We start from the raw sequence: 24,948 nt of genomic DNA, 5'->3' as shown, positions 1-24,948 counted from the left end.
TGGCTGCAGGACCTGGAGGGGGAGCAGAGCCTCACCTGCCCTGTCTGGGCACACCCCGGAGATAAGAACCTAGTGCAGGCTCCCCAGGCAGCCATCTGCAGCTGTCACCAGGACCCCCTTTCACAGGATCCCTAGGGATGCTGGGGAGGGCATGTTTAATGTTGGCTTAGCATCCTGTTGCTCAGAGAAGCCTCGATGTCTTATGTGCCTCCTCTGGGGCCTGCCTCAGCTGCAGACAGCCAGTCCAAGGAAGGGAAGTCAAGGCCTGGGGTGGGTGCGAGAGGCCCCAGAGAGCACCTGCTGTCCTGTAGTTCCTGTCTTACAGGGCCCCAGCTGGCAGTCGCAATCACATCTAAGACTGCAGCATTAGGTCAGAATTTTTGTGCTGTACATACACCACGCACACACAGATATGTCCATACATGAGTACACATGCATATGTATATACAAATGGATGCATAGATGCATATATATGTGCAGATGCACACAGATGCATGTGCAAATACATGTACACGCTCAGACACATGCACAGACATGTATGCGCATATACAGATGCACATAGCCCCACATACTCAGATATGCACACGTGTGCAGTTCGCATATGCATATGCACATGCACATATGCACACATACACAGGTGCCTGCATATACCTATGCAGGCACATGTCGGCACAGTTCCTTGACCCAGCTCTTGCTCTTGCTGGCTGCTGGCTATGCCTTCTTTTTTCTCTGCCATGGGCCCTGACTCAATTCAAGTCTCCTCGGGTAGAAAGCTGCCACGTGACAGGTGCTGACAGGCCCCTGACAGGAGCAGAGCCCCCTCTGAGTTACATTCTCCTGACATTAAAGCGGGATTGTGCCCATCTCATGGCCCAGCACCATTAGGTGTAGGACTGGCAGTGGCGTTGTGGAGCCTGTCTTCCTAAGGGGCTCCAGTCTCAGTGTGCCTCTTTCCCCTGGGGGAGTTGGAATGCTCACTCCTGACACGCGGCTTCTTGAGTGTGCAGGAAAGCCCACAGCTGAAGAGCCCTTACCTGCTCTGGGCTTCCAGAGTCACTGTGTGCCTCATTCCCATACTGAGTGTGGAAGAGCAGGGTCCCCACCCAGGGCTGGGGCGACGTGTGTCTCCGCAAGGCGAGTGCTTCTGGGAGCTGGCTCCCTGCGCACTCACAGCTGCTCCATGAAGCAGCCTCTTCCTCCCTCTGGCCTCCTCCTGGCTTCTGGGTGCATCTGGTGTTGAGTTTAGATTAGGATATGCCCTTGCAGTGGGGTGTCTGAGCTGGTCATCCCTGTGGATTCCCAGTGAAGGGCTTGCTTGCAGACGGCACCTGTTTCTGTAAATAGCTGTGGTGGCACACAGCCACGCTCATCCATTCATGCTCTTCTGTGGCTGCTTTTGCAATACTGTGGTGGACTCCAGTAGCTGGGACAGAAGCTGAAGGACTCGAAAAGCTGAAAAGCATGCCCTGCCCAGCCCTTTGCAGAAAAGAGGTGCTGACCTGCTCCCACGATGTGCTGGGCCCTGGAGAAAATGAGGGGCACCTGCTCCCTGACTTGAGGGCCAGCATAGTCACATCAGGGTGGAGAGCAGGAGACCTGGCCAGGCATGTCTCCAGGCTAGGGAGAGGAAGTACAGAGCAGGTGCCTGAGCAAGGAAGGTGGGTGAACACATGAGGCCCGGCCCACCCCCACTGTCTCCAGTGGGCAAGTGCTTGCCCTGAAAGTCCGCTGTGAATCCTTCCTTTGGGAAGTGGTAGGGCCTCATGCACGCAGGTGAAACCTAAATATAATGAACATAAAGATCCATTAAGCCCAGAGTGCTGCCAAGGCAAGCTGTGGAGTGTGCTGGGCTTTGGGGGCGAGATAAGGACCTGGGGGTGAGAAAGGTGACTCCCTGGGTGGGATGAGGAAGGAGCCTGGGAGGGCTTCCTGGAGGCGGTGACTTGACTAGATGAAGAGGAAGCCAAAAATTCTTCCAAAACTCTCTCTTGGCAGGTGTCAGGCAGCGGTGGGCGGGTGGCTGGACAAGCACTGGTAGAAGGTGGGTTGCAGGGGCTGTGGGGAAGGGGAGCCAGGAAAGGAAGCTGAGGAGGGAGTGAGGGCACCTGAGGGATGGTGAAGTCAGGGAGCTGATGGTCCTGGGGGGTGAGGGGAAGGATCCAGGGAAGAGCCCAGCATGTCAGTTGGACTGATAGATCTGGGATGGAAGGAGGAGAAGGAGGTGAGGACACCAGGATCTCCAGGGAGAGGTTGGGTGGCAGGGGCATGAGGAGGTGGGCTGGTCCTCCATCTTGCAGGAGAGGGAACTGGGCATGAAGAGGTCAAGGGTCAGCATGTCTGTGGTTCAAGGGTCCGCTGTGCCTTGTGTTCCCCAGATGTGGTAGGGGAGGGTCCTGCCACCCTTGGCCAGCACTGCAGCATAAGCTCCTTCCTGAGAAGTGGGTATAGGTCCACCTCAAGAGTCCCACTGGGATCCTGGTGGGGCCTTCTTGGGTCACGGGGAAACCCCACTCCTTTATCACCCTGCTTCGCTGAGCTGCAGCCAGGCTGACCTGCAGCTCACTGTAGGGAACCCTGCAGCTGATGTGTGTGACCGAGCAGCTGTGGAGCTGGGGCAGAGTGTGCATGCCAGGAGTGCCATGGACCCCAGCCCCATAGTCTCTCCATTCATCCCAGGCCTGTTCTTCCAAAAAGGGACCAGTCAGAGCCCATGACCACGCTTTCCATGACATGCAGGCTTTTAGGGGGAGGCTGGGGGAGTGAGGCCACTAGGGGTGGCTGTGCCCTGCAGGAGGTCAACCACTCTTGCATGGCAAAGCCTTGCCTGCTTCTGTGCACGTGTGTGTATACGTATGTGTGCACATGCCCGTGTTCATGTGTGTGTTTGCATGCGAGTATGCTATGTGTACTTGCATGTGTGGTGTGCATACCTTTGTGACTGCTAGCACATGTGAGTTGCTGTGTGTGCCTGTGCTTGCACGTATGTATGTTTACACATGTGGGTGTGCATGCACTTGCGCATGTGTGGGTGTGTGCTTGCTTGTGTGAATGTGCCTGTGTGTGCTCTCCTGCAGCTCAGCCTTGTGCAGCTCTCTGCTCTGGCTCTGGCCAATTTCCTGCGTGAGTACTGTAGGAGTTTGGAAGCCAGAGCCTCTGAGGGAAACTGAAACCCTGGCCCCCCCTCCCTTGCCATCACATCACCAGCTGGACATGAGGGCCACGAGGGCGGAGGGGCGGCCAGGCGCCCCACTCCACCCTGCGCTGACTCTAGCGACTTGGGCTTTCTCCCAGGTGTCAGAGGCCCGTCTATGCGGGTTGCCCCTCCCTGCCCCACCCCTCCCTGCCCCGCCCTTAAGCAGTTGGTCTGTGGCTGGTGATATGGTGAGAGCAGCCAAGCAACAGAAAGTGGGTACTACTACCGCACTTGCCCTGAAACCTCTTCCTTTTTCCTGTCTTCCAGATTTTCTTCAGAAGGCCGTGAGGAAGCCTGCCGTGTAAGAACCTGTGACGTCTGCAGTGTGACAGCAGCTGGGAAATGCGGGTCACCAGGGGTTGTGTGGCCCACCAGCTCCAGGCTGGGCTGCGGACCCCAGCCCGGGGTCTCTGAGCAGTGTCCCCAGCGTCCACCGGGTGCTCCCCGGCGAGTGTTGGCTGTGGAAGCCCCTGCTGCAGCCCTGCCCATGAGGATGTGTCCCCCTGTCAGGGGGCTGCTCAGCGCCCTGGCCGTGGTGTTGGGGACAGCGGCAGCCTTTGCTCCTGTACCTAGGATCACATGGGAGCACAGAGGTGAGGGCAGCGAGCAAAGGGCCACTCTGCTCGGTCACTAATGGGCTGCTCGCTTGAGCGGCTGGCCTGTGCTCCTGCCCATCTGAGCGGGCCATGCTGCCATTACTGGAACTTGCAGGGCTGGTCCAGGCCCCCGAGAGGAAGCTTGCCCCGCCTTGGACCTGATGATGTTTGGTGCATGCTGCCAGGCACAAACTACAGTGTCCAGTTAACTGTGCCATGAGCAGGCCAGTTGCTTTCCTTTGCTGTTCATTAGCTTCTGTCCTATTTCCTCTCTTGGGAGTTCTTAGCCCCAGGGGCTTGAGCTCCTCTCCCGTGACAAGCAGTTGGCAGGGCTGAGCTTCCCTGCAGTGCTCGGCAGGGACATCCTGGGGAAGCCCTTCTCTGGTGCAGGCAGAAGCAGAGCAGGAAGTGTGAACTCGCCCGCTGATGAACCTGAGCTGGGTGAGATGTGGAAAGCCAGATTCCAAACACTCAAGCAGGTGCTCAGGTGGCCAGGAAGCAAAAGCTCCTTAAACAGTGGGTCGATCCATTCCCACCACCCCTGGGACCACTCACCACTGAACCTCAGTCCAGGGCAGTGTTGAGGCAGCCACCTACCAAGGGAAAAGTCATTTGTTCCTTGAGTGTTCTGGGGCAAGGGGTATATTCACTGAAATTGACTTTTTAAAGGTTTTGAGGTAAATCACTTTTTTCCTGAAAGAGAAAATCTTAAAATCCTACAGTCTTTGTACACCTAATCTTTGGGGGATTAAACACACAGACAAGGGTTTGATGAGAGGCAGAAAGGCTGCTGGAGGTGTCTGCCTGTAGCCCCCTGAGGTCATGCTGCAGGGAGATCACACTGCCAGGAGGTCACACTCCTGGGAGGTCACCTGCCAGGAGGCCACCCTGAGTCTGGGGTTTGGAGCTTGCCTGAACTGGAGGGAGCAGGAGGGGTGGGGTGTGGTGGCTGGGGCCTCCTGGGGGCCCATTCACTTAGTGGCTTGTGAATGACCAAAGCGCTCCACCCAGAGGTGCCTGATTTCTGGCCTCAGCCTGGGCTGGCTGCCATGGCAGCAGACCCCAGGCCCTCGGGGTGTGTCCAGGCTCAGAAATGCCTAGTGCACTCACCTGTGACCCCACCCTCTGTCCTCCAGAGGTGCAGCTGGCACAGTTTCAGGAGCCTGGCATCTTCAACTACTCAGCCTTGCTGCTAAGTGAGGACAAGGACATCCTGTACGTGGGCGCCCGGGAGGCCTTATTTGCCCTGAATGCAGTCAACATCTCTGAGAAGCAGCACGAGGTACGGCATGGCTCCCTGCTTCCCTACGTCTGCATGCTGGCTCCTAGGCTGGCAGGCCTTCTTTGGCCATGTGGGCTGCCCACCCCTATCCCAGCCCCACATGTCCTGCATGGCTGGGAGAAGATTACCTGCCCACACACAGGTGAGGGCCCTGCGTCCTGCAGTCCTGACTCGGGGTGTCCCCCACAGCCTCCATCTCTCCTGGGCCTGCAGCTCACCCAAGGACCCCTGCTTTTCATGTTGGATTTTGGAGCTTGCTACTATGAAAGGTCTCAGGCACACACAGGAGTACAGGGGGTGGTACAGGTGAGCCCTGTACCCATTGCAGCCCCTGCAGGCCAGGGCTTCAGCCCCTCTCCACTCACAGCCTCAGCCTCTGCTTTCCCCGGAATGCTTTGAAGCAAACTGCACACATGCTTTTTGCCTATAAATGTTGCCCTGGTCATCTCCTAAAGGAAGGGACTGCTTTTGTTGCACAGTAACCAAAATACCATTATTGCACCCAGAAGTTAACGTCATCAAATAGTGGGTGTTTCTATCCTGCGGACTGAGAGCTGTGGCGCTGTCTGCCTGGTAAGTTTGAAGTCAGGACTCTGTCCGGTCCTCGGAGGCACTGTAGGTCCCCTCGCTGGAGAGCCACCTCCCAGTCCTGTCCGGCCCTGTGCACGTCAAGGATTGCAAAATGGGCCATTGCAGCCCTACCCTTCCTTCTCCATTGTGAGCCTGAGATCATCTATGAGGGGAACCTGCCTATCCCAGCTGTCCACACCCTTCAGGGCCAGTTCTTTGATAATGGCCGGATCAACATTTGAAATCTCTGCCTTTATTAACAGTTTTCAATGAGCGCTCTCTGAAGGGAGCTGGTGGTTCTTTCATGGTTTGAATTTTCTATATAGTCTTGGACTCGTGGATGTAACCATGTTTGAAGGGCCTGGACCCCCTGCAGCCAGATCCTTGCCGGTGCTCAGATTGCTGCTTCCCTGCCGGCGGCAGCCTGAACTTGGCTCCTGCATCCTTAGACGTGACCCTCACAGCCAGGGTGTTTCCTTGCTCTCTGCAATCAAGACAGTCCAGGCTCATCCTGGCATTTTCTGCCTGGACCTCTTATTTTTTGTTTTGTTTTTCCTTCATCTCCAGAGTCTATCATTCTGCCCAGTTTCTGTTTGACTCACAGATGAGATTCTAGTGATTACCCTCTGAAAAGGCAGTTCTTGTGCTGATGCTGCAGCCACTCAGCCAGAGTCTCCCATGCTCTGCGAATGCTGCCGTGTGGCCCCTGGAGTGAGGGGGCGGCTTCAGGGCCCTGGTGTGGAAAAGAAGACGGAGTGAAGGGGCTGCAGCTAGGCCATGGTGAAAACCCCGTGAATGTGACCAAGGCTTGTCAAAGCTCATGTTCCCATGTCCTTGTTCATCTCCTGCGGGTAACGATGGAATCATCTGCCTTGTAATTTCTGAAGGGCATTGCTGTTTGAAATGGGACTGTGTTCTGCTTTCATGTGTCCTGATTAGCTAGCACCTCCACTTCTCTGAAAGCCCATGCCATTCAGGCCTTCACAGCAAGCCACGTCCGTGCAGAAGACACATTGCCCAGGTCCTTACATCACAGCTGCTGAGAAGCTCCATGTGACTTCTGAGCACTGGAAAGCGGGCTTTGATTCTCTGGGTAGAAAAATATACAGAGAGATTTTTTAACTGTTTTAGTATGACCTTGGACTTGTGGATTTAAATGTGTTTGAAGTACCTGGATCTACTGCAGGTAGATCATTAGTGCTGGTCTTGGAAGGGAATATGTGTATGTGTGCACATGTGTGTGTGTATGTATGTATATATATATGTAATTTTTTTGGCATCAATCATGGAGTATCACACAGGGAGGTGGGGCATCCCCGGAAAGGTGAGGCAGGAGTGTGGGAGCCTTCCACGATGCAGGCCTGCTGCCCTCCCTCCTCTGGAGGGCAAAGCTGAGGTGCTGGCCAGCCTGGTGGGTCCTGATCACTGTTCAGCACGTGAGGAAGAAGCAGGAACACAGACCTCAGTGGGGTTGGGGGCCTCGACCTGGGGTGTTGCTCCATTACTTTCAACTACTGGCTTCATGTAAAATGTAAAGAATCCCCATCCTGCCATTGCAGGCATAGCTTAAGTCTATGTCAGGCTTCTTACTGGCACCTGGAGTCACTTTTGAATGGGCGAGAGCCCGGTGGATGTTCGTAAACACCTGTGGTTCAGCTTCGTGGGAACTGACTCCTCCCTCCCACCCCCAGCACTGTCGGGTTTGCTGTTGTTTTGCAGTGAATAAAGAGAAGCTGAGAGTGGCCTTCCAGGGCCCCAGAATGGCCACGAAGCCCCAATTGCTCACAGGCCTGTGTCCACTCTCTAAGCCTTGCTTTGCCATCTCAGATTTTTCTCTCTCTGAACACCTTTGTGTGCTTTGTAAACACTCTTTACACCAAAATCTCTTTTTAAAAGGGGAGTATGTACTGACATGGACTCTCATTCCTCCCAACAGGCATACTGGAGAGTCTCAGAAGATAAACAAGCAAAATGTGCAGAAAAGGGGAAATCAAAGCAGGTAATTCCTTTTTGTGAGCTATAGTCACCACACAGACCTTTCGCAGTTGTTCTAATCCTCGGACGCCTCTACTGCCACACAGTCCAAGTGTTCCGTTCTGGCCTAGTATTCCAGCGGGCTGGGCCGGAACCACAGCTCAGTGTGCGGGCAAGCTCATCCATTCCCACATGGCCTGACTGGGTCCCTCAAAGTGGAAGCCAAACACAGTAGGCGTTTGAGAAGTACTTCTTAAAGTTTAACTGATTTGAATTTATTTGTACAACCTATCCCAACTCTGTGCAGAGTTATTTCCAGTGCCTGCTGGCTAAAGGTATAAAATGCATGGCCTGTGCCTCCGACATGCCAGCACTCTAGAGGGGTTGCTCTCGGGTTTCTGGATTGTTGGTACTTCCATCCCTTGAGAACCTGCTCCTGGTCTAGTGTGGTGGCCATCTGGGGAGCTCTGGGCCACCACCACACACTGGCCACCCTGCCCCGACCAGTGCTGGACCGACAACAGGGGTCTCAGAGGGTAAGACTCCTGTCTTTCTTGGTAATTGGTCAAGACGGCGAATTTCAGCAGTTGTTGGCTAATTTAAAAACAATTAAAAATTTTTTAATATTTTTCTAAATATTTTTAGTAAAATGCTAACTATCTTTCACTGAGGTCACTAAAATCCAAAGTTACTTTAGGAAATAAGGAAAAATGCAGGCTTTGTGATGTAATGGAGGTGCCACAGAGGCTTGTTCTTAGAGCAAAATTAGACCAGTGCCTGCCCAGTGGAGGCTGCATGGTGGATCAGGTCCCTCCTGGTTCTTTCTGGGGAGGATGAATTACTTCTAACCAGTTTAAAAAACAATCATAGCAAAAAAGACTCTCCCTAGCAGAGATAATTTCAGACAATAGCATATATAATCCAAGTGCATTTCAGCTGAAGTAGCGAGTGGGTGCTTCAATGGTACCTGGGCCCTTCTGGTGGGTGCAGCCTGGAGCCCCTCTGTGGTCCTGCCTCTCCCCGAGCTGGGTGGCCAGACGCACCCGTCCCAAGGAAGCTGGGAAGAAAGGAAGGCAGAGAGATGCTGCCCAGCACCCAGCTCCTTAGGTCTGGCAGTGTGACGCGTGTTTTGTGCTGTCAGAGTGAACCTGTTTTCACATGGTGGGCATCCAAAGATTTGAAGCCAGCACACCTGCTGAGTCTAAATTCGTGACTGCAGTGAAATCTCTTTGACCTGACAGCCAGCCTAGAGCCGCCACAGAGGAAAGCGCCCGTCCAGCTGCCTTGTAGGTCTTGTGGGGGCAGAGTGGGACCGCAGTGAGCCTGCCCCGTGGTACACGTGGACTGAACCAGCATGTGGACAGAGAGCGTCGGAGTGGAGTCCACAGCCGGGGCTGGTCATCAGAGCATCACCACATGCCCTGCAGGCTGGCCAGTGGGGTGTCCATGGAGGCTGGCTGGTGGCTGAAGCCCATGTCTCTCTTCCTGTAGACAGAATGCCTCAACTACATCCGGGTTCTGCAGCCGCTCGGTGCCAGCACCCTGTACGTGTGTGGGACCAACGCGTTCCAGCCAGCCTGTGACCACTTGGTAAGGCTGTGGAGCCTCCCTGGGAGGCACTTAGAGTGGGCGCGGCTCAAGGCCACTCAGGAGGGCTTCCTGCCAGCTTTGTGGGATGGGGCGCCTCAGCCTCTCTGCAGCTCCTTGAAGCCCCACAGGTCCGTCTGAAACACCGTGAGCTGGCAGGAGGCCTCCCGGGAGCACTGTTGACACGGACCCAACATGCTGCGATCCAGCATCTCATCTCCCCCTGTCCTGTTTTGTGTCTTGTGAGGGAGGTCTGGCTGTGACATGGTCCTGGCCAAGGACAAAACTGAGGGCTTCTGCTCTAGGTCTGTGTGTTCTTGGTTCGTATATGTTATGGGCTGAATGTTTGTGTCCCCACAAAATCCATAGGTCGGAGCCCTAATCTCCCGAGGTGACAGTGTTTAGAGATGGGATCTATGAGGAGGCAGTTAGGGTTAAATGAGGTCGTGAGGGTGGCCCTGATCCATAGGATTGGTAGCCTTGTAAGAGGAGGAGGCACAGAGCGCTCCCTCTCTGTGTGATGGCACAGCCGTCCACCAGCAGAGAGAGAGGTTTCCCCCCTGGAACCCACAGTGGGACACCTGGTCTTGGGCTTCCAGCCTCCAGGACTCCGAGGAAGGAGAATGTGTGGCTGAAGCCCTGTCTGCAGCGTGTCATGGCAGCCGGAGCTCAGGGAGTGTGCCTGCTGCTCTGGGCTGAGTGTGCCACCGTCGCAGTCAGGGTGCGGTGGCCCATGCCCCCACAGTTCCTGTGACTCCCCCTCTGAGGAGTTGCAGCACCACTCGGAGGGTTGAGCCGTGGAGGGTGGGATCTGCTCTCTGCCTCGCAGCGCCGTCCCTGCACCCCCTTCCTGCTGGGCTAGGGTCCTTTGGAGAGGGACCCCCACTGCCATACCACCCTCCTGCCACCCCAATTCCCTCACTGATGGGGCTGGAGGGAAGTCTTTTCTCACTGAGAGGATCTGGTGACCGTTTATATACTTGGAGAGCAGGAGTTGAGTGCACGTGAGGAAGATTGCAGTATGTTATTATCTTGCCAGTGGGTTTCAGCCCTGGACAAGTTCACTATGTATTCAGTGAGACTGAAAAATGACAATGGAATGTTCTTGGGGTGAAAGGATTTATACCCATCTTTATTCCCATGGTGGCAGGTCAGTCACTAGAATCCCGCCCACTCAGAGTGAGTCTGCATGCTACAGGCCGGTCTCTGCCTCTGGGCCTCTCTGCCCCTGCAGCCGTCTCAGCCTCTGTCCTCGGAACTGCCACCACTGCAGCCTCTGCTCTCCTGCAGCTGTGCAGCCATGCGGCATTGCCACCGTGTTGCCCAGAGCACTAGGTGGAGCTCTTTCATAGAGTCAATAACAATGCATTGCCCACACGTGTAGTGAGCTAGCCGAGCAGGGCCAGGTGAGAATCCTGGGCACAGGAACCTTCCCTTTCTCCACAGTCATTTAGTGACTGTTGGTTAAGTGGAAACCCCCAGGAGGCAGGTGTGCTGCTGTGGAGTGCATGCTTTGCTGGAATCCTAAATTCACTGGGGTTTAGATAATACTTTCTACCCTGGAGTCAGTGAGAACAATAGGACAAGAATGGAGAATTAAGGACTTGCCCAGAAAACCTTGAATTCGCACACAGACACCTGCTTGAATTTGCACACAGACACCTGGGGTGGGATCCACACAGACAGGGGGTCTACTGGGAAGCCTGCACCCACACGTGCTGGCTGCAAAGGCTGGCGTTGGCGTTGGCATGGGGGTGCCTCTGCAGGTTGTTTTTGTTGCTCTGTGCTCAAGGGAGAAGCATACAAAGTCACATTAGAAATACTTTGCACATCAAAGGATTTCCTGGCTAAACTCTATTTATCAGGAGTTTCAAGGACTGAAATTTAAATTCCTGAGACATGTCAGTTGTTGAAGTAGGAGTCATATATTCATAGTTTAAATCTAGATGTATAACTTTCCCCAGTAACTTTAATAAACATTTTCAAGCTGACAGGTGGATCCTGGCCTCCTGGGCAACCCCTTTGGGAATATGTGTGTGTAAATAAGTGTGAGTGTTCAGGCCTGTGACCCACGGTCCCAAATGCCAAAACAGACCTGAGAATAATGGCTTTTTCCTGCAAACCACCCAGTTTGTCATCCCATCTGAGATTGACGATACTTCCCGATGTCATCTCATCTCCAGCCCCTGTCCCTGTTCAGATTTCCCTGACAGCCCCCAGATGTCCTCTCAAGATGTGCTCAGTGAATCGCATCAAGTGGGGTGCTCCAGCCCCCCAGTTCACACTTCCTAGCCTAGCAGGTGAGGATCTCTGCTGTTTTGCACAGCCCATTAGCAGCCTAGTGGCTTTTCGCTGGCCCTGAACCCTTCGTGTACCCGTGTGGCCACCTCTCCTTCCCCCGACATGGCTGGCTGTGCAGCCCTGTCAGGTGCCCATTCTGGGTGTCTCCAGGCTGTGGGGCAGAAGGCAGCAGCAGTCTGATTTCATGTGCGCCCTTTCCTGTCTGTGCCACCTGGATTTGTTTCTTCTTGTCTCCCTTGGTGTGCAGCCACTTCCTTCCAAACTCCTTGTGTGCCGGGGTGGACACCCCGTGTCTGCCATTGCAGGCGCTTCCTCCCACTCGCCACCTGGGGTTGAGCTGTCTCACTATCTCTGGTGAGGCTTTCCCTCACTTCCTGTGCCAGCTGTCCCATTTGCCTCTGTGGTTTAGCCTCTCGCCCATGAGGATCATCCCAGACCGAAGGCGCTGTGCACTGTCAGTGCAGCGAGGGACGTTTCACACGTGATCGCCGATCTGTGGGGTGTGCGGGTGGGATGTGGCAGAGACTCTGCATTTTCCTGGGATCGCTTGCTGGGCAGTCTGCTCCCGCCACCATGAAGGCTGGTCTGTGTTGACTCCAACATTCCACACACGGCCTTCCGATCACGCACCAGCACATCCTTGCTGAGTTGGCCCTGGCTGCTCTATGGCCCTGGGACCATCAGTACTGCCATCTCCATCTTACAGGTGGATAAACTGAGGCCTCAGGATCTTGACCGGCTCTCAAGGCTGTCAAGGCAAAGGCCCAAAGTGCTGGCATCTGGGCCTAGGACTTGCGTGGCTGGCAGCACGTACTCCTCCCTCCACCCCCCTGCACAGCCAGTCTGTGAAATTAACTGGTACAACCAAAAGGCGTCATCACTCCAGAAATTCAGACTTTTTATAATCTCCTTTCCTTCAACTATAGAACTTAATAACCTTTACCTTTCTGGGGAAAAATGAAGACGGCAAAGGAAGGTGTCCCTTTGATCCGGCACAGAGCTACACTTCTGTCATGGTTGGTGAGTCCCCCGCTGACCGGCTAGCACAGCCATGCTCCCTGTTACGCTGGATGCTCAGGCCCACCCTTCCCTGAGGTCACTGGTGGCATTGTACCATGGTCGCTGTGCTCACAGCGGTTACCCCCACTCCGGGCACCGTCTGTACTTACAAGCTTTTGAATTCGCTGTTCAACAGGACAGCTTGGCACCACATGGTCCACATGTTGGACTTGTGGGAAGAGGCTATTTTACACCCATCATTTGTGCAGATCATCTGGTTTCATGGTAATGTTGGGACCATGCTCCCGTTTGAGGGGTATGTGATGGAGCAGGCCGCAGGCCCCAGTGCACCCGCCGTTATATTGTTACTTGACCATTTTAGGTACTGCTCGTGTTAGCTATTGCCCCTGACTCTCCTAAAATACAATTTAATGTGGAGCATGAAATTGCCCACGTCAGGTAAATGAGACAAAAGGTTCAGGAAACAGGAGTATGCACCGGAGCGGGCGGTGGTCTCTCCGCTTCCCTAGAGGGGCCCGTGCTGGGTCATACGGGAATGGGTCCTGGGCGTTGTCCCTGCGCTCCTGTTGATCCCCTTTGCCTCCTTCCTCCTGGGACCCTGCAGATGGAGAGCTTTATTCCGGGACCTCGTACAACTTTTTGGGAAGCGAACCCATCATCTCCCGAAATTCTTCCCACAGTCCTCTAAGAACGGAGTATGCGATACCTTGGCTCAACGGTAAGAAGCAGGAGCTGTCTCCCCTGCTTGTCCCCTTTTCTGGCTCCCAGGAGGGTGTGCACAGCTCTCAGAACCCCGGGAGTCCTGGAGCCGTGTCAGCTCTGCTGGGGGCCCCGCAGCCAGCACCGGTGATCCCTTAGCTTTCTTCTCCAGGAAAGGAGCACAGTTTTCACCCCTAATCAAGAATGGGGCTGGGAAGCTTTCCTAAAGTGAGAAGCTTATGGCAGTGGTCAACTCAGGCTGGTCAGATGGGCACATGACACACTGTGACCTGCAGACAGCACGTGCCCATGGTGGCTTCACACACAGGCAGCCTGCAGTGCTCACACGGGGCCCACCTCCTGGGTGCTGGCCAGTGGGCCTCCTGGACTCTTGTGGGAGATTGGGACCCTAGCTTTTCCTCGGTGTGGGGTGCCTGATCTGTGGTTGGGAGGTCATCTGATTGAGGCTTGTGCCGTTTGAACCAGCAAATCCACATCTTCCAGTGGGTCTCCAGGGACGTGGGATCCAGCTCCCTGCGGCCCCTGGCTGCCTGTCATTTGGGAAGGCCAGGCCTGGGTTTGCTTCAGAACCACCACCTTGGGCACCTCCTTAGGCCAACGATGGTGATATACACATAGGCCTCATTCCTGGACCCTGGAGTCCCATGGCACATGTACCTTCCTCTGTCACTACCAAAAGGTGCCTGGCTGCTCAGTGGGTGCTAAGAGGCCCCCAGCACCTTGGTGTTTGCAGGGAGGTGCCTGGCTGCTCAGTTGGTTGCTAGGAGGTGCCCAGCACCTTGGTGGGTACTGGGAGGTGCTTGACCCCTGTTTGCAGAGAAGTACCTGGCTCCTCAGTGGTGCTGGGATAACTGGGGTGTCTCCTTCCTAAGAGCCCAGCTTCGTCTTTGCCGATGTGATCCGAGAGAGCCTGGATGGTGTGGATGGTGGAGATGACAGGGTGTACTTCTTCTTTACGGAGGTGTCTGTGGAATATGAGTTTGTCTTCAAGCTGCTGATCCCACGGATAGCGAGGGTGTGCAAGGTGAGCCCGACCCCATTTCCCTTTGGTTCCAGCCCCAGGTGCTGGCATGTCTGGAGGGGTAGTGACTTCACTGCAGCCTCCCTCTGAAATGTCGGCTTCCCTCCCCTGGCACAGTTCTGTGCCACAGCTGTCAGTGCAGATGGGCTGTCGGGTGCTCGCCCCGTTGGGCAGCCCAGAGATCTCCCTGCAGACGAGGGAGCATTGGTGCCTGTGTACGGCCGATTGGCTCCCATCCTCAGAGGCTGCTTTGTGATTTGTCCTCAAATCTACCCCAGGTTCTAGAAAGTTAGGTTTTGTTTACTGCATAAGCCAAATTCTGTTGGAATTGGGGTTTCAGCATTCCAGTGTAGAGATGTGGAGGGGTGGGGTGTGTGTTCATGGTGTCCTAGGTAAATAAGGACACTTCGATTTTTGTATTCTGCACCCAGCTTTCTGAGTTTCAGTATTTCTCTCCAGGACAAGGCACATTGGGTATTTCACAATAGTGTCTTGGTGCTCAGCTCGCTATAAAGTACATAGAGGAAACCTGGCAGGCCCAGGGCACTTCAGCTGATAGGGGGTGGCAATGAAGTGAAGGTCTAGTCTCCCCGAGAAACATGTTTTGGGGAGGCCACACCTCCATGCATCAGCTCGAGGTGGACAGGGAGCCGGTGTGTCTGCCCGCCGCAGCCCCACAGTCGCTCAGGGGAAGCCGTGAGTCTGGAGCCGCACACAGCCACAGGGCTGGCGTGGTGGCAGTGTGTGAGGTTGGTGGGGCACGTCCACCTCAGTGAAGCTGCATGTGTCGGGGACACACTGTTGTTCTAGGTGCAGTTAGGCAACTTTCCCTCCGAGGGTTTTGTTGGCCTGCTTGTGCTTCAGTCTGGGGTCCAGGCTGACGGGTGGGGGCAGGGGGGCTGTAGCCTGCTGCTTCTCAGCCTCGCCTCCACCTCATTCATTCAGAGCTGCTTGGGGCCCATGCACATCATTTATCACCTGCTCACGGGGGTCTGCCCTCCCCCTACCATGCATATCTTTGGGGTTTCAGGGGGACCAGGGCGGCTTGAGGACCTTACAGAAGAAGTGGACCTCCTTCCTGAAGGCCAGGCTTATCTGCTCCCGACCAGATAGCAACCTCGTCTTCAATGTGCTGCAGGACGTCTTTGTGCTCAGGGCTCCAGGCCTGAAGGAGCCTGTGTTCTATGGGGTCTTCACCCCACAGCTGTAAGTGGCAGGGCGGACAGGCCCGTGGGTGGGGGTTCTCCACCTCCCACCCTGCGGGGCAGTCACGGAGCCCCTCCCCTCCAGGAACAACGTGGGGCTGTCAGCCGTGTGCGCTTACAACCTGTCCACAGCCGAGGAGGTCTTCTCCCGCGGGAAGTACATGCAGAGCACCATGGTGGAGCAGTCCCACACCAAGTGGGTGCGCTACAATGGGGCCGTGCCCGTGCCACGGCCCGGCGCGGTAAGTGGGGCCCCGGCTGTAGGCAGGCCCAGAGCATGAAGCCCAGTGTGGAGCCAGTACCTCCTAGCAGGTTTGGTCATGCTGTGACCTGCTGTGCCCCATCGCACACAGCCCTGTGCCACCCTGGGGCTGGGCTGCCTCTGCTGGGTAGGGGCATCCACTTGGGACCAGGAGGGACAGTGGGGGCGCTCTCCTTTCCCCATGGCCTGTGGGCATGTCATGGAGCAGCTATTGCCACATACGTAACGCTCGAACAAGAAGGCTGTTCTAGCCCACACAGGATGCTCTATGGAATTGACATCGTGTAGTACAGTTAGGTCTGTTTCATTTCATGTCTCCTGCAGAGACATATGTGATTTCTTGCAAAGAGATGAGCTGTATTTTCCATTCATTAATACAAGTCATGTTTTTTTCTCCTGAAAGTCATGAGTTTTATGTGGAAATCACTGTGGTTTCTAGGCTGATTTGGATGCATTTACTCGTATGATAACTGGTGTCTGGACCGCGCATATGACCCAGGGTGGGCTGTGACCTGGTGCTTGGAGCTTCCCCAACAAGGACCGCCTCCCTTCTGGGGTACACTTCTGACACTCATCAGTCCCTGCTGTGTGTCATTAAGTGAAATGTGTTCCCGTGTGATGATGAAGCCAGCCCCTGGCACAGAATGCAGCCCTCCTGCTCTTGGCCTTTGTGCTGTGAGATTTGGGCTGTTTTTAGAGATTTTACCAGTCTTCTCTTGTTCTGGGAGAACTCCTGAGTACTTGCTTATTTTTTCATTTCAAAGGCTTGATGGGTTTTTTTCAGTTACTAATAGATAAAAATTACATCACTACCTACATATCATGAAATGCAATTATTGCACTTAGTTCCTGGGGGCTCTTGGGGAAAGGTCACCACGGTTTTCCCCTTTCTTGAGAAATCCACTGTGTAGCCCCACATTTTGCTACTCCCGGGAGCCCCAGCCGGTACAGACATGTGCTGGGCTGTCCACGCGTGTGTGCATGCACAGTGACAGGATTCTGCCTGGCAGTGCATCAACCGGGAAGCGCGGGTGGCCAACTTCTCCAGTTCCCTCAACCTGCCAGACAAGACGCTGCAGTTTGTCAAAGACCACCCTCTGATGGACGACTCCGTGACTCCAATGGATGGCAGGCCCAAGCTCATCAAAAGCAACGTGAACTACACACAGATCGTTGTGGACAGGACCCAGGCCCTGGACGGAACCATGTATGACGTCATGTTCATCAGCACAGGTGGGTCTTGGGCACTGGCAGAGAACGTGGTAACCCCAGCTCATGTATGCTGCATGGAGTCCCCAGTGGTCCTTAAGAACCATTAACATGCAAAGATTTCTGAGAAGTCACCACACCTGGGTGGCTTCAGATCTCTGTGACCGTCAACCACCTGTGGCACTGGTTACAAATGCAAGTCCTGGCCCCGACTGGGAATTCTGGTCTGGTCGGTCTGGGCCTGTGCAGCCTGGGGGAGAGCAGGCATATGAGCTTTCCTGCCTCCCTGAGTGAGCAGCCAGACTCGAGCCCAGTCCTGGTCTGCCGAGCCCGGTCCTGGTCTGCCGTGGGAGACACGCCTTCCCTGTGGTCTGCGGACTCTGGAATGAGTGTCTCTGGAATGGGGATGTGGCTGGCCGCTGCAGCAGCTGGCAGGGCTCCCCGTGGGACGGCACCCCCAGGGGTCAGGTGGGCCCTGAGAACCAGTTCTCCTTTGATCTGACAGGACCATGCTGGCTGTGCTCAGGGAGGGTGTGGGAGTCGGCAGTGGAACTATAGTTCATTTTTCAGAAAAAGGTGGTAGTAACCCAAGCCTCTTGAGTTTGCAGCTGTTTGTTTTGCCAGTGACTTTTCCTTTTCCTTTCCTAATGCAAACATGGCAGCTCTTCTCAGTGTCTGGCTGGGAGCATGCGCTGAGGGGAGGAAGGATGGCCACTTGCCCCCGTGGCGACATACCAGCACTGGCCTGTCCTCCGGGCTCATCCCCGACCTGTCACTTTGACCTTGCAGACCGGGGTGCCCTGCACAAAGCCATCAGCCTGGAGAACCAAGTCCACATCATTGAGGAGACGCAGCTCTTCCAGAGCTTTGAGCCCATCCAGACCCTGCTGCTGTCTTCCAAGAAGGTAAAGCAACCTGGGCGGTGGCCTCCTGTGTCCATAATCCCTGGTGGAGCTGGGCGCTGGCCAGGCAGGCCCGTCATTCATCTGGCTCAGATGAACCACCCTCGGGCCTTAAGAAAAGTCCTTCTGTGAGCCCTGGAGTTTGGGACAGAAGAGGGCCAACTGGGAGACAAAGTGTCTCTCAAAAGTGGGCAGGACCTCCCTGAGCAGCCAGGGTGAGTCATGCTGCCATGGGGCTGTGCCCGGGCCCCACAGAAACACTGCCTCGGGCCCTGGATGGTGTGCTTGAAACCCATCACTGCGTGTCTGTTATGCAGAGCCATCAGCAAAGAAACAGACTCCAAATGTCAGTGCGTCACAGCAGGGAGGCTCCCTCGCCTGCGCTTGGGTTGGTAGGTTTCCCATCATGGTCAGGAGTTACCACCTGAGGCCCCTATGGTGCTGGTCTCTGCTGCTGTGCCTGACAGCAGCCATGGAGAGTCGTAAGCAGGTGAGCCTGGCCGTGTTCCAGCAAAGCCTTATGTATGGACACCGAGCTGGGCAGTTCATGAAATTCTCATGTGTTATGAAATGTTATTTTGAGTTTCTTTCAACCATTCAAAAATGTGAAACCTGTTATTAGTGGGCTGCATAGAAACAGCCATAGAAATTTGCCCCACGGGCCCCAGGCTGTCCCCTGCTGTACATGCACAGTGGCCTTGGGGCATATGCTGCCCCATTTACAGCTGGGGTGCAGCTGTGAAGAGCAGAGCACAGGCCGCACACCAGGTTACCTCATCGAAATCCCGGCTGCATGCACATGACTGTAGGCCTGGGCAGCCGGTCTTGCCTCTGTGCTCATCTGCACCGTGGGGGATGATGGACTTTGAGAGGGTCCTCTACCCCCTGCCCTGTCCTGAAAGCTGAGGATCTCATTTATCCTTGTAGGATCCCCCAGGGGCCTTGTGGGTGTCCCACACTATGACCCCTAGGCTGATGGGTTCTGGGGGTTTGGCAGCATCAGGGTCAGCACCAGAAATTGGCTGCCTGGCTATGTGCTGCCTCCTCTGGGACATCACGCCCACTTGCCCAGGTTTGAATGGCTTTGTTCTTCCACTGAGAATTCCTGGTTTGACCCCTGACACACCCGAACCTCCCTCTCCAGGTGTGGGGGTGCTTCATGCTACAAGGTTGTCCTCTTGCCCCTTAGAACTTCCTGCCTGCCCTGCTCGGGGTCTCCACCCAGTGCATGGGACTCCATCACTGTCAGGCCCTCCTCCTTCAGCCCCAAGCAGCAAGAAGGGCCCTGATAGCCAGGCAAGAAAGAAAAAGCCCACTTTTTGGTCAGGCATGTGTGTGCGAATGTCACACACGGGTCCCCTTTATCCAGCATGTTAGAGTTGGATCTGTTTTCAGGCTCCTGCCACAGGGCTGCCTGCTGCCAGCCCTGCTGGGGGTGTTTTCTCCCACCAGTTCTGATGGGGAAGGAATACGGAATAGCCTCAGCAAGTTACAAGCCTGCAGAGCCTTGGCACTGGTGCCTGTGGGTGGGTGCTGTCCGCTGCCTGCCCAACCAGCATGGTTCACATGGAAACCCAGAAGCTGCCCTGGCCTGTGGCCACTGTGCTTGGGCTCAGCTGGGCAGTGGCGAGCACCCTTGGGGTCTCCAAACCATTGAGTGCTCATCAGAGCCGGGGCTGACCCCCAGGGCAAACCTGCAGTGAGAACACAGCTGTGCCCCAAGACCTCGTTCGGGACCCAGGCTTCCAGGAACGTGGGCAGTGATCCAGTAGAGGTGGGGCGTGAGGGCGGAAGGGGCGGCATTGCCTGTGAGGGTGCTTCTGGGTCAGTCCTGTGGTTGCCTGGCCCCTGCCAGGACTTGGTCACATGGCCACGTCCACTGATGGACGGCCTACACGGGGCTGCACATGGCCCATGTGCACAGTCACAGAGATGTGGCCACGTGAGCCCAGGGCCACCACCAAGGCACAGTCACGTGGGGTGGGGGCCCAAGGGGGCCAGGCCAGAGGACTGGTTAACCAGGACCTGTTAACCAGGACCTGCTCAGGTTGGTTTTCTTTGCTTTTAAACTTCTTCATTTTGAAATGATATTAGGTTCCCAGGAGAGCCAGGAGTCCCCGTGGGCCTCCACCTGGCATACACCTGACTGGGCTGAGGGTCCCTCTGGCATAGCACCTGCTCACCTCCCAGTGTCCAAGTCCCCCATTCCCCACAGACACCCTGTGTCCTTAGGCATGTTGCCCTTGGTTCCTCTTGTCTGGGACAGCTTGCTGTCTGTCCTCATCTTGATGGACGTGATGCTTTTGGAGAGCAGTGGTTGGTGTTTTTGAAATGCCTCTCAATTAGGGCATTTGGGGTTTCCTCCCCATTGGATAGAGGTTGAGGTTTTGGGGCTGTAACCATGGAGGGCTTGACTCGGGGCTGTGGGATCCATGTGACTTCTCAGTGTAACTTCATTTCCTTTTCAGTGCTGTCCCCATGCCCTGGGCTTAGTGGTCCAGCCCATATGGGGGCAGAGGCTACACCCAGGCCCTAAAGGGGCTAGAAGACTAGGCACCGCCTGTGTGTCCTGATGCCAGAGTTTAGCTCTGTCTTAGATGTAACCTGGCCACACTCCTGTTCTGAAGGAGAGGTTTTTTCTCCTCCAGGAAGCATGGGAAGATCTTAGTTCTCACTCTCCAGGGTCTGGAGAAGCACCTGGCCCTGTCGCATGGAGGGCTGCCCGCATGCCCACCTGTCCATCTGTCTTGCACCTACAGGATGGAAAGTTTGTCTATGCTGGTGCCAACTCAGGTGTGGTGCAGTCTCCAGTGGCCTTCTGCAGACAGCACATCACCTGCCAGGATTGCGTGTTAGCCCGGGACCCCTACTGTGCCTGGAGCTCAGACAGGGCCGCCTGCATCACCCTGCCCCAGACCTCCGGCCCCAGCAGGTACTGGCAGGGAAACGTGCTGCATGCAGCCGCCTCACAACCAGGAAAAGTGTGTGCGTGTGCATAATCTGTGCAAAACCTGGTTGTTTTGCAGGACTTTGATTCAGGAGATGGGTGGCGATGTGTCTGCGTGCCCCGGTAAGTTGCTCACACTCATACGCCCCTTTCAGGAATGGTGGTCTCTCAAACCATTTCACAATGCTTTGGTGCTGTGGCATTTTGTACATTCCGTTTTCCTTTCTCTCCTTGAACCTGGGGTCCGGCATCTTGTGGCCGACTCTGGGGCCCTTCTTTCCCTTTTATTGCAGAAAAGGATGTCTGAACTCACGCAGTGTGTTTGTTTCCTGGAAAGCGCTCTCCGTCCCAAACTGTAACCTCCACTCATCTGTGTCACTTCTGCGTCGCTTGGGGTTCATTAAACAAAACCTGAACCTCTTGTGAGCGGGAGGGAAGAGCTCCTGACAGATTAGACCTCATTTTCCTGGGGCGACCCCACCACTTGCCAGGTCCTGCACAGCCTAGCTGAAGGCCATGTGCCCTGGGCTCCAGCCCTCCCGACCCTCACCTTGCAGCTGTCATCAGTGAAGACAGGTTTAGAAGGGGGGCGCTGAGGCACATGGTGAGGCTGGAGTGCCCTGTGCCCCTAGCAGAAGCGTGTTGTGTTTGGCTTGGAGCTCTGCCACCAGGAGGCACCCCAGCCACTGCTTAGCCTCCCCACCTGGCACATCTTCTCTGGGGAAGCCAGGGTGCCAAACAGGATTTCTGCTGCCCAGAGTTGTCCCTGTGGGCTGCCCTCTGGGGCTCATCTTCGCTTTTAGGTCATGCGTGTCTTTATCTCCTTAGTTCTGGAAGATTCCATGTTGCTCCAGTGCGTGAAACTCTTGTGCCCTCTTGTGCGTATTAACTTGTTTTTCAACGAAGTTAGTTGCTGATGCTGTGCACGTTTATTTTGATGTTCCAGATAAAATTAAAGAAAGTTACCGGCAGCGTTTTTTCAAGTATGGTGGCACAGCGGAACTCAAATGCTCCCAAAAGTCCAACCTGGCCCAGGTGCTATGGAAGTTCCAGAACAGTGTGCTCAAGGCCGAAAGGCCCAAGTACAGCCTGGTGGGCAGGAAGAACTTGCTCATCTTCAACCTGTCGGAAGGAGACACCGGGGTATACCAGTGCCTGTCGGAGGAGAGGGTCAGGAACAAGACCGTCTTGCAGGTGGTGGCCAAGCATGTTTTGGAGATCAAAGTGGTCCCGCAGATCCCCGTGACCTTCACCTTGCCAACTACCAGGATGGAAGGTGGTAGGGCCACCCCCAAGGTTTCAGTGATGCCCACCCAAAGCTCCTCCCCTCAGACCCCAGCTGCGAGGGTCACCACTCCCAGTGCTGTCACCTCCCCTGCCAGCCCCACACCCACCAGCACATCCTGTGAGCCGAAGATTGTCATCAACACGGTGCCCCAGGTCCACTTGGAGAAGACGATGTATCTCAAGTCCAGCGACAACCGCCTGCTAATGTTCCTCTTCCTCTTCTTCTTCGCCCTCTGCCTCTGCCTCTTTTCCTACAACTGCTACAAGGGCTACCTGCCTGGACAGTGCTTGAAGTTCCGCTCTGCTGTGCTGCTCAGCAGGAAGAAGCCGGCGTCGGACTTCTCTGACTGTGAGCAGAGCGTGAAGGAGACGCTGGTGGAGCCGGGGAGCTTCTCTCAGCAGAACGGAGGGCAGCCCAAGCCAGCCCTGGACACTGGCTACGAGACAGAGCAGGACACCATGGCCAGCAGGGTGCCCACTGACAGGGAGGACTCACAGAGGATGGACGACCTCCCGGTCAGGGACAGGCCCTTCGACGTCAAGTGTGAGCTGAAGTACGCCGACTCAGACGCCGATGGGGACTGAGGCACAGCTCATGGCCCAGCCTTGCGTCCACCCCTCCAGTGCCCCATGCGGTGCCGTGCAGGGAGCCCGTCAAGTGCAGACTCTTGTCTCCTGTGTCTCTTCCCTTGGGTCCAGCTCGTGAGTCAGCTTCTCTTTGTCCTTCCGGAAAACAGCAAGCATTGCCACCAGCCTCCCTCTGTGGGTCGCTGCTGCCCCGAGCTTCTCTGCGGTGGGAAATGACGGGACAGCCACCGTCCTGGGAAGAGTTGTACTGTGAGCGTCCCTCCTTGTAGCAGCCACTCAAAGAGAACTTAATTCCAGATTGGAAGTGACATTTTAGTTTATCAGATTGGTAACTTACCGCCTGTTGTCCAGATTGGCACAAACCTTTTCTTTCACATAATTACTTTTTTAGGACTTTGTTTTGTGTCACGTTAGGTCATTTTTTTTTTTTATCACCAAAGCAGATGTTTTACTCTTTAGAGATAGATGTACATCTTCTGGATTGTGTTGTATATTAGGACAAAGTGTGGCTTATGTTGCTTAAGATTCTCAGGGACAAACTTACTTTTGCTAAATGTGTTCTTTCTGCTTTTAGGAATGTAGACAAAACCATCTCTTGAGTACACTTGCTTTCTTAAAATATTTTATTCCTTGAGGGAAGTATCGTTTTCAGAGAGATTTTCTTTCTGTACTTATTTTTCTCCAATTTTAACTCTTTTGAAGAGGTGAGGGCAGTGGGGGACCATCTGGGGACCCCAGGCGGGCTTTTGACAAGGAACGGTGACCTGGGTGGGCTCTGGGTGGAGCCAGGCTGGACCAGAGCTGCAGGACAGGCCATCAGCAATCTGATGCCCACGGCCAGTGCTTGTCCAGATGGGCAGGGTGGTCGCCGGAGGTCTCTGGTCGCCTGAGACCTTGTTCTGCTTTGGCTGCACATCACTGCCTGCCCAGACTTCCAGCCTGGCTGGACAGAGCTGTCCACAGCTGGGGGAGAGCTGACAGCAGGGACAGACGGGCCTTTGGCCCTGCACCCGTGGGGCTGCTGTTGCAGACCCATGTGGCCTGGCGCTGCCTTTGAAGGTGTGAAGGGCTGGAAAGCTCACCACGGTTGATCTCACCCCACCCCTGCTTTGCAGATGCTCACAGTGGGGGCTTTGCCGTCACAGAGAGCAATAAACTGGATTGTCGTGTGCCTGCATGGACAGTCTCATGTTCCAGCATGACAGGATTCGACCGTTTGGTGTAAACATTTGTGTTTAATAAGATTTACTTTGTTTTTATTTTTCTACTTTGAATTGTATACATTTGGGAAGTAACTGAATAAACGAGAAGCTTACATCCTTGCCGACGACGGCTCGTGGTTTGCTCCGCGTGTGGCCTGGGCAGAGCGTGGACCATACTGGGGCCTCCCCTCCTCTGCTGCCCCAGCCCTGGCACACCATGGCCTCCTGGCGACTTCCACCTCAGCTCCTCCTCTCTTTTCTGTCCTCTGTCTTGCAGCCTCATCTCCTAGGCTCCTCCCTCCTCCGGGGTCTTCCTCTCTGTCTTGTCGGGGCCCCGACTCATCTTCCTCTCCCCGAAGCCCCTGGCTGTCCTTGGGCTCGGGGTCTGACAGACGCCCCGGGGTCTCCTTGCTGCCACCCTTCCTCAGTGACCAGGCACAGCACGTGCATGCCCTTGGGGCCTTCCACCTCTTCTGCCAGGCCACAGGTGAGTGGGGCACCTGTCTTGGGGTGGGGGGCAAGGATGGGCAGGGGTGCTTTCTGCAAGGCCCCCTTCCTGGCTGCCTCCTTCAGGCCCATCCACAGCCCATCAGCAAATCTAAAGCCTGAAGTTCTTCCCGTGGGCAGAGGGGCCAGGCAGCTTCTTAACAGGGCCAGGTGTTAACTCTCTAGGCTTTGCGGCTCATGGTCTCTGTCATAGCCACTCAGCTCAGGGCCACCAAGTGGGCGTGGCTGTGCCAAACTTCGTCCACAGCAGCCAGCGTTGGCCCTAAGGCCTCAGTTGGCCGGTCACTTGGTACCTTAGAAGACTTCTGTGTCTGCTAATGGTTCAGGGGCTGATACATGTGGCATTTGGAGAATTTGAAAATTAACCTCAGAGCCTCCAGAATGGGAGTTGTCTTGACATCTTGCTTCATGATGTTTCAATGCAGAAAAGATTGAGAGTCTAGGGTGCCACTCGGACTGGGAGGCATTTGCCCCGAGTGGGATAACACTGGGCCGGGATGTCAGCCAGACCCATGTTTCAAGTGCATCCGGGCTTCAGCAGTGCTGGGTGGCCACACAGAAAACCAGCGCACATG

The 24,948-nt window shown here is 55.2% G+C and overlaps 1 protein-coding gene across 4 annotated transcripts in view; it reads left to right on the top strand.

Annotated features, from left to right (window-relative positions):
- Nucleotides 1–24,948, top strand: part of SEMA4D (semaphorin 4D) — a 98,505-nt gene that overhangs the window by 61,692 nt on the left and 11,865 nt on the right. For 2 of the 4 annotated variants that reach the window (XM_057498442.1, XM_036933085.2), the window contains exons 1-14: nucleotides 3,461–3,786; nucleotides 4,926–5,071; nucleotides 7,578–7,640; nucleotides 9,107–9,205; nucleotides 12,430–12,523; nucleotides 13,128–13,241; nucleotides 14,116–14,267; nucleotides 15,295–15,470; nucleotides 15,555–15,711; nucleotides 16,742–16,964; nucleotides 17,730–17,845; nucleotides 20,602–20,774; nucleotides 20,869–20,912; nucleotides 24,144–24,353. In XM_057498442.1, coding sequence (XP_057354425.1) covers nucleotides 3,681–3,786; nucleotides 4,926–5,071; nucleotides 7,578–7,640; nucleotides 9,107–9,205; nucleotides 12,430–12,523; nucleotides 13,128–13,241; nucleotides 14,116–14,267; nucleotides 15,295–15,470; nucleotides 15,555–15,711; nucleotides 16,742–16,964; nucleotides 17,730–17,845; nucleotides 20,602–20,774; nucleotides 20,869–20,912; nucleotides 24,144–24,353 — 1,873 coding nt within the window. In that variant the 5' untranslated portion in view covers nucleotides 3,461–3,680. Of the gene's footprint in view, nucleotides 1–3,460; nucleotides 3,787–4,925; nucleotides 5,072–7,577; nucleotides 7,641–9,106; nucleotides 9,206–12,429; nucleotides 12,524–13,127; nucleotides 13,242–14,115; nucleotides 14,268–15,294; nucleotides 15,471–15,554; nucleotides 15,712–16,741; nucleotides 16,965–17,729; nucleotides 17,846–20,601; nucleotides 20,775–20,868; nucleotides 20,913–21,735; nucleotides 23,990–24,143; nucleotides 24,354–24,948 lie in introns of those variants that run through there. The other 2 variants (XM_036933084.2, XM_036933086.2) reach the window with 2 other exon arrangements.

This window comes from Manis pentadactyla, chromosome 3 (genome assembly GCF_030020395.1).
Source record: "Manis pentadactyla isolate mManPen7 chromosome 3, mManPen7.hap1, whole genome shotgun sequence".
NCBI classification, from domain to species: Eukaryota; Metazoa; Chordata; class Mammalia; order Pholidota; family Manidae; genus Manis; species Manis pentadactyla.
This window is presented reverse-complemented; position numbering and strand designations above follow the sequence as displayed.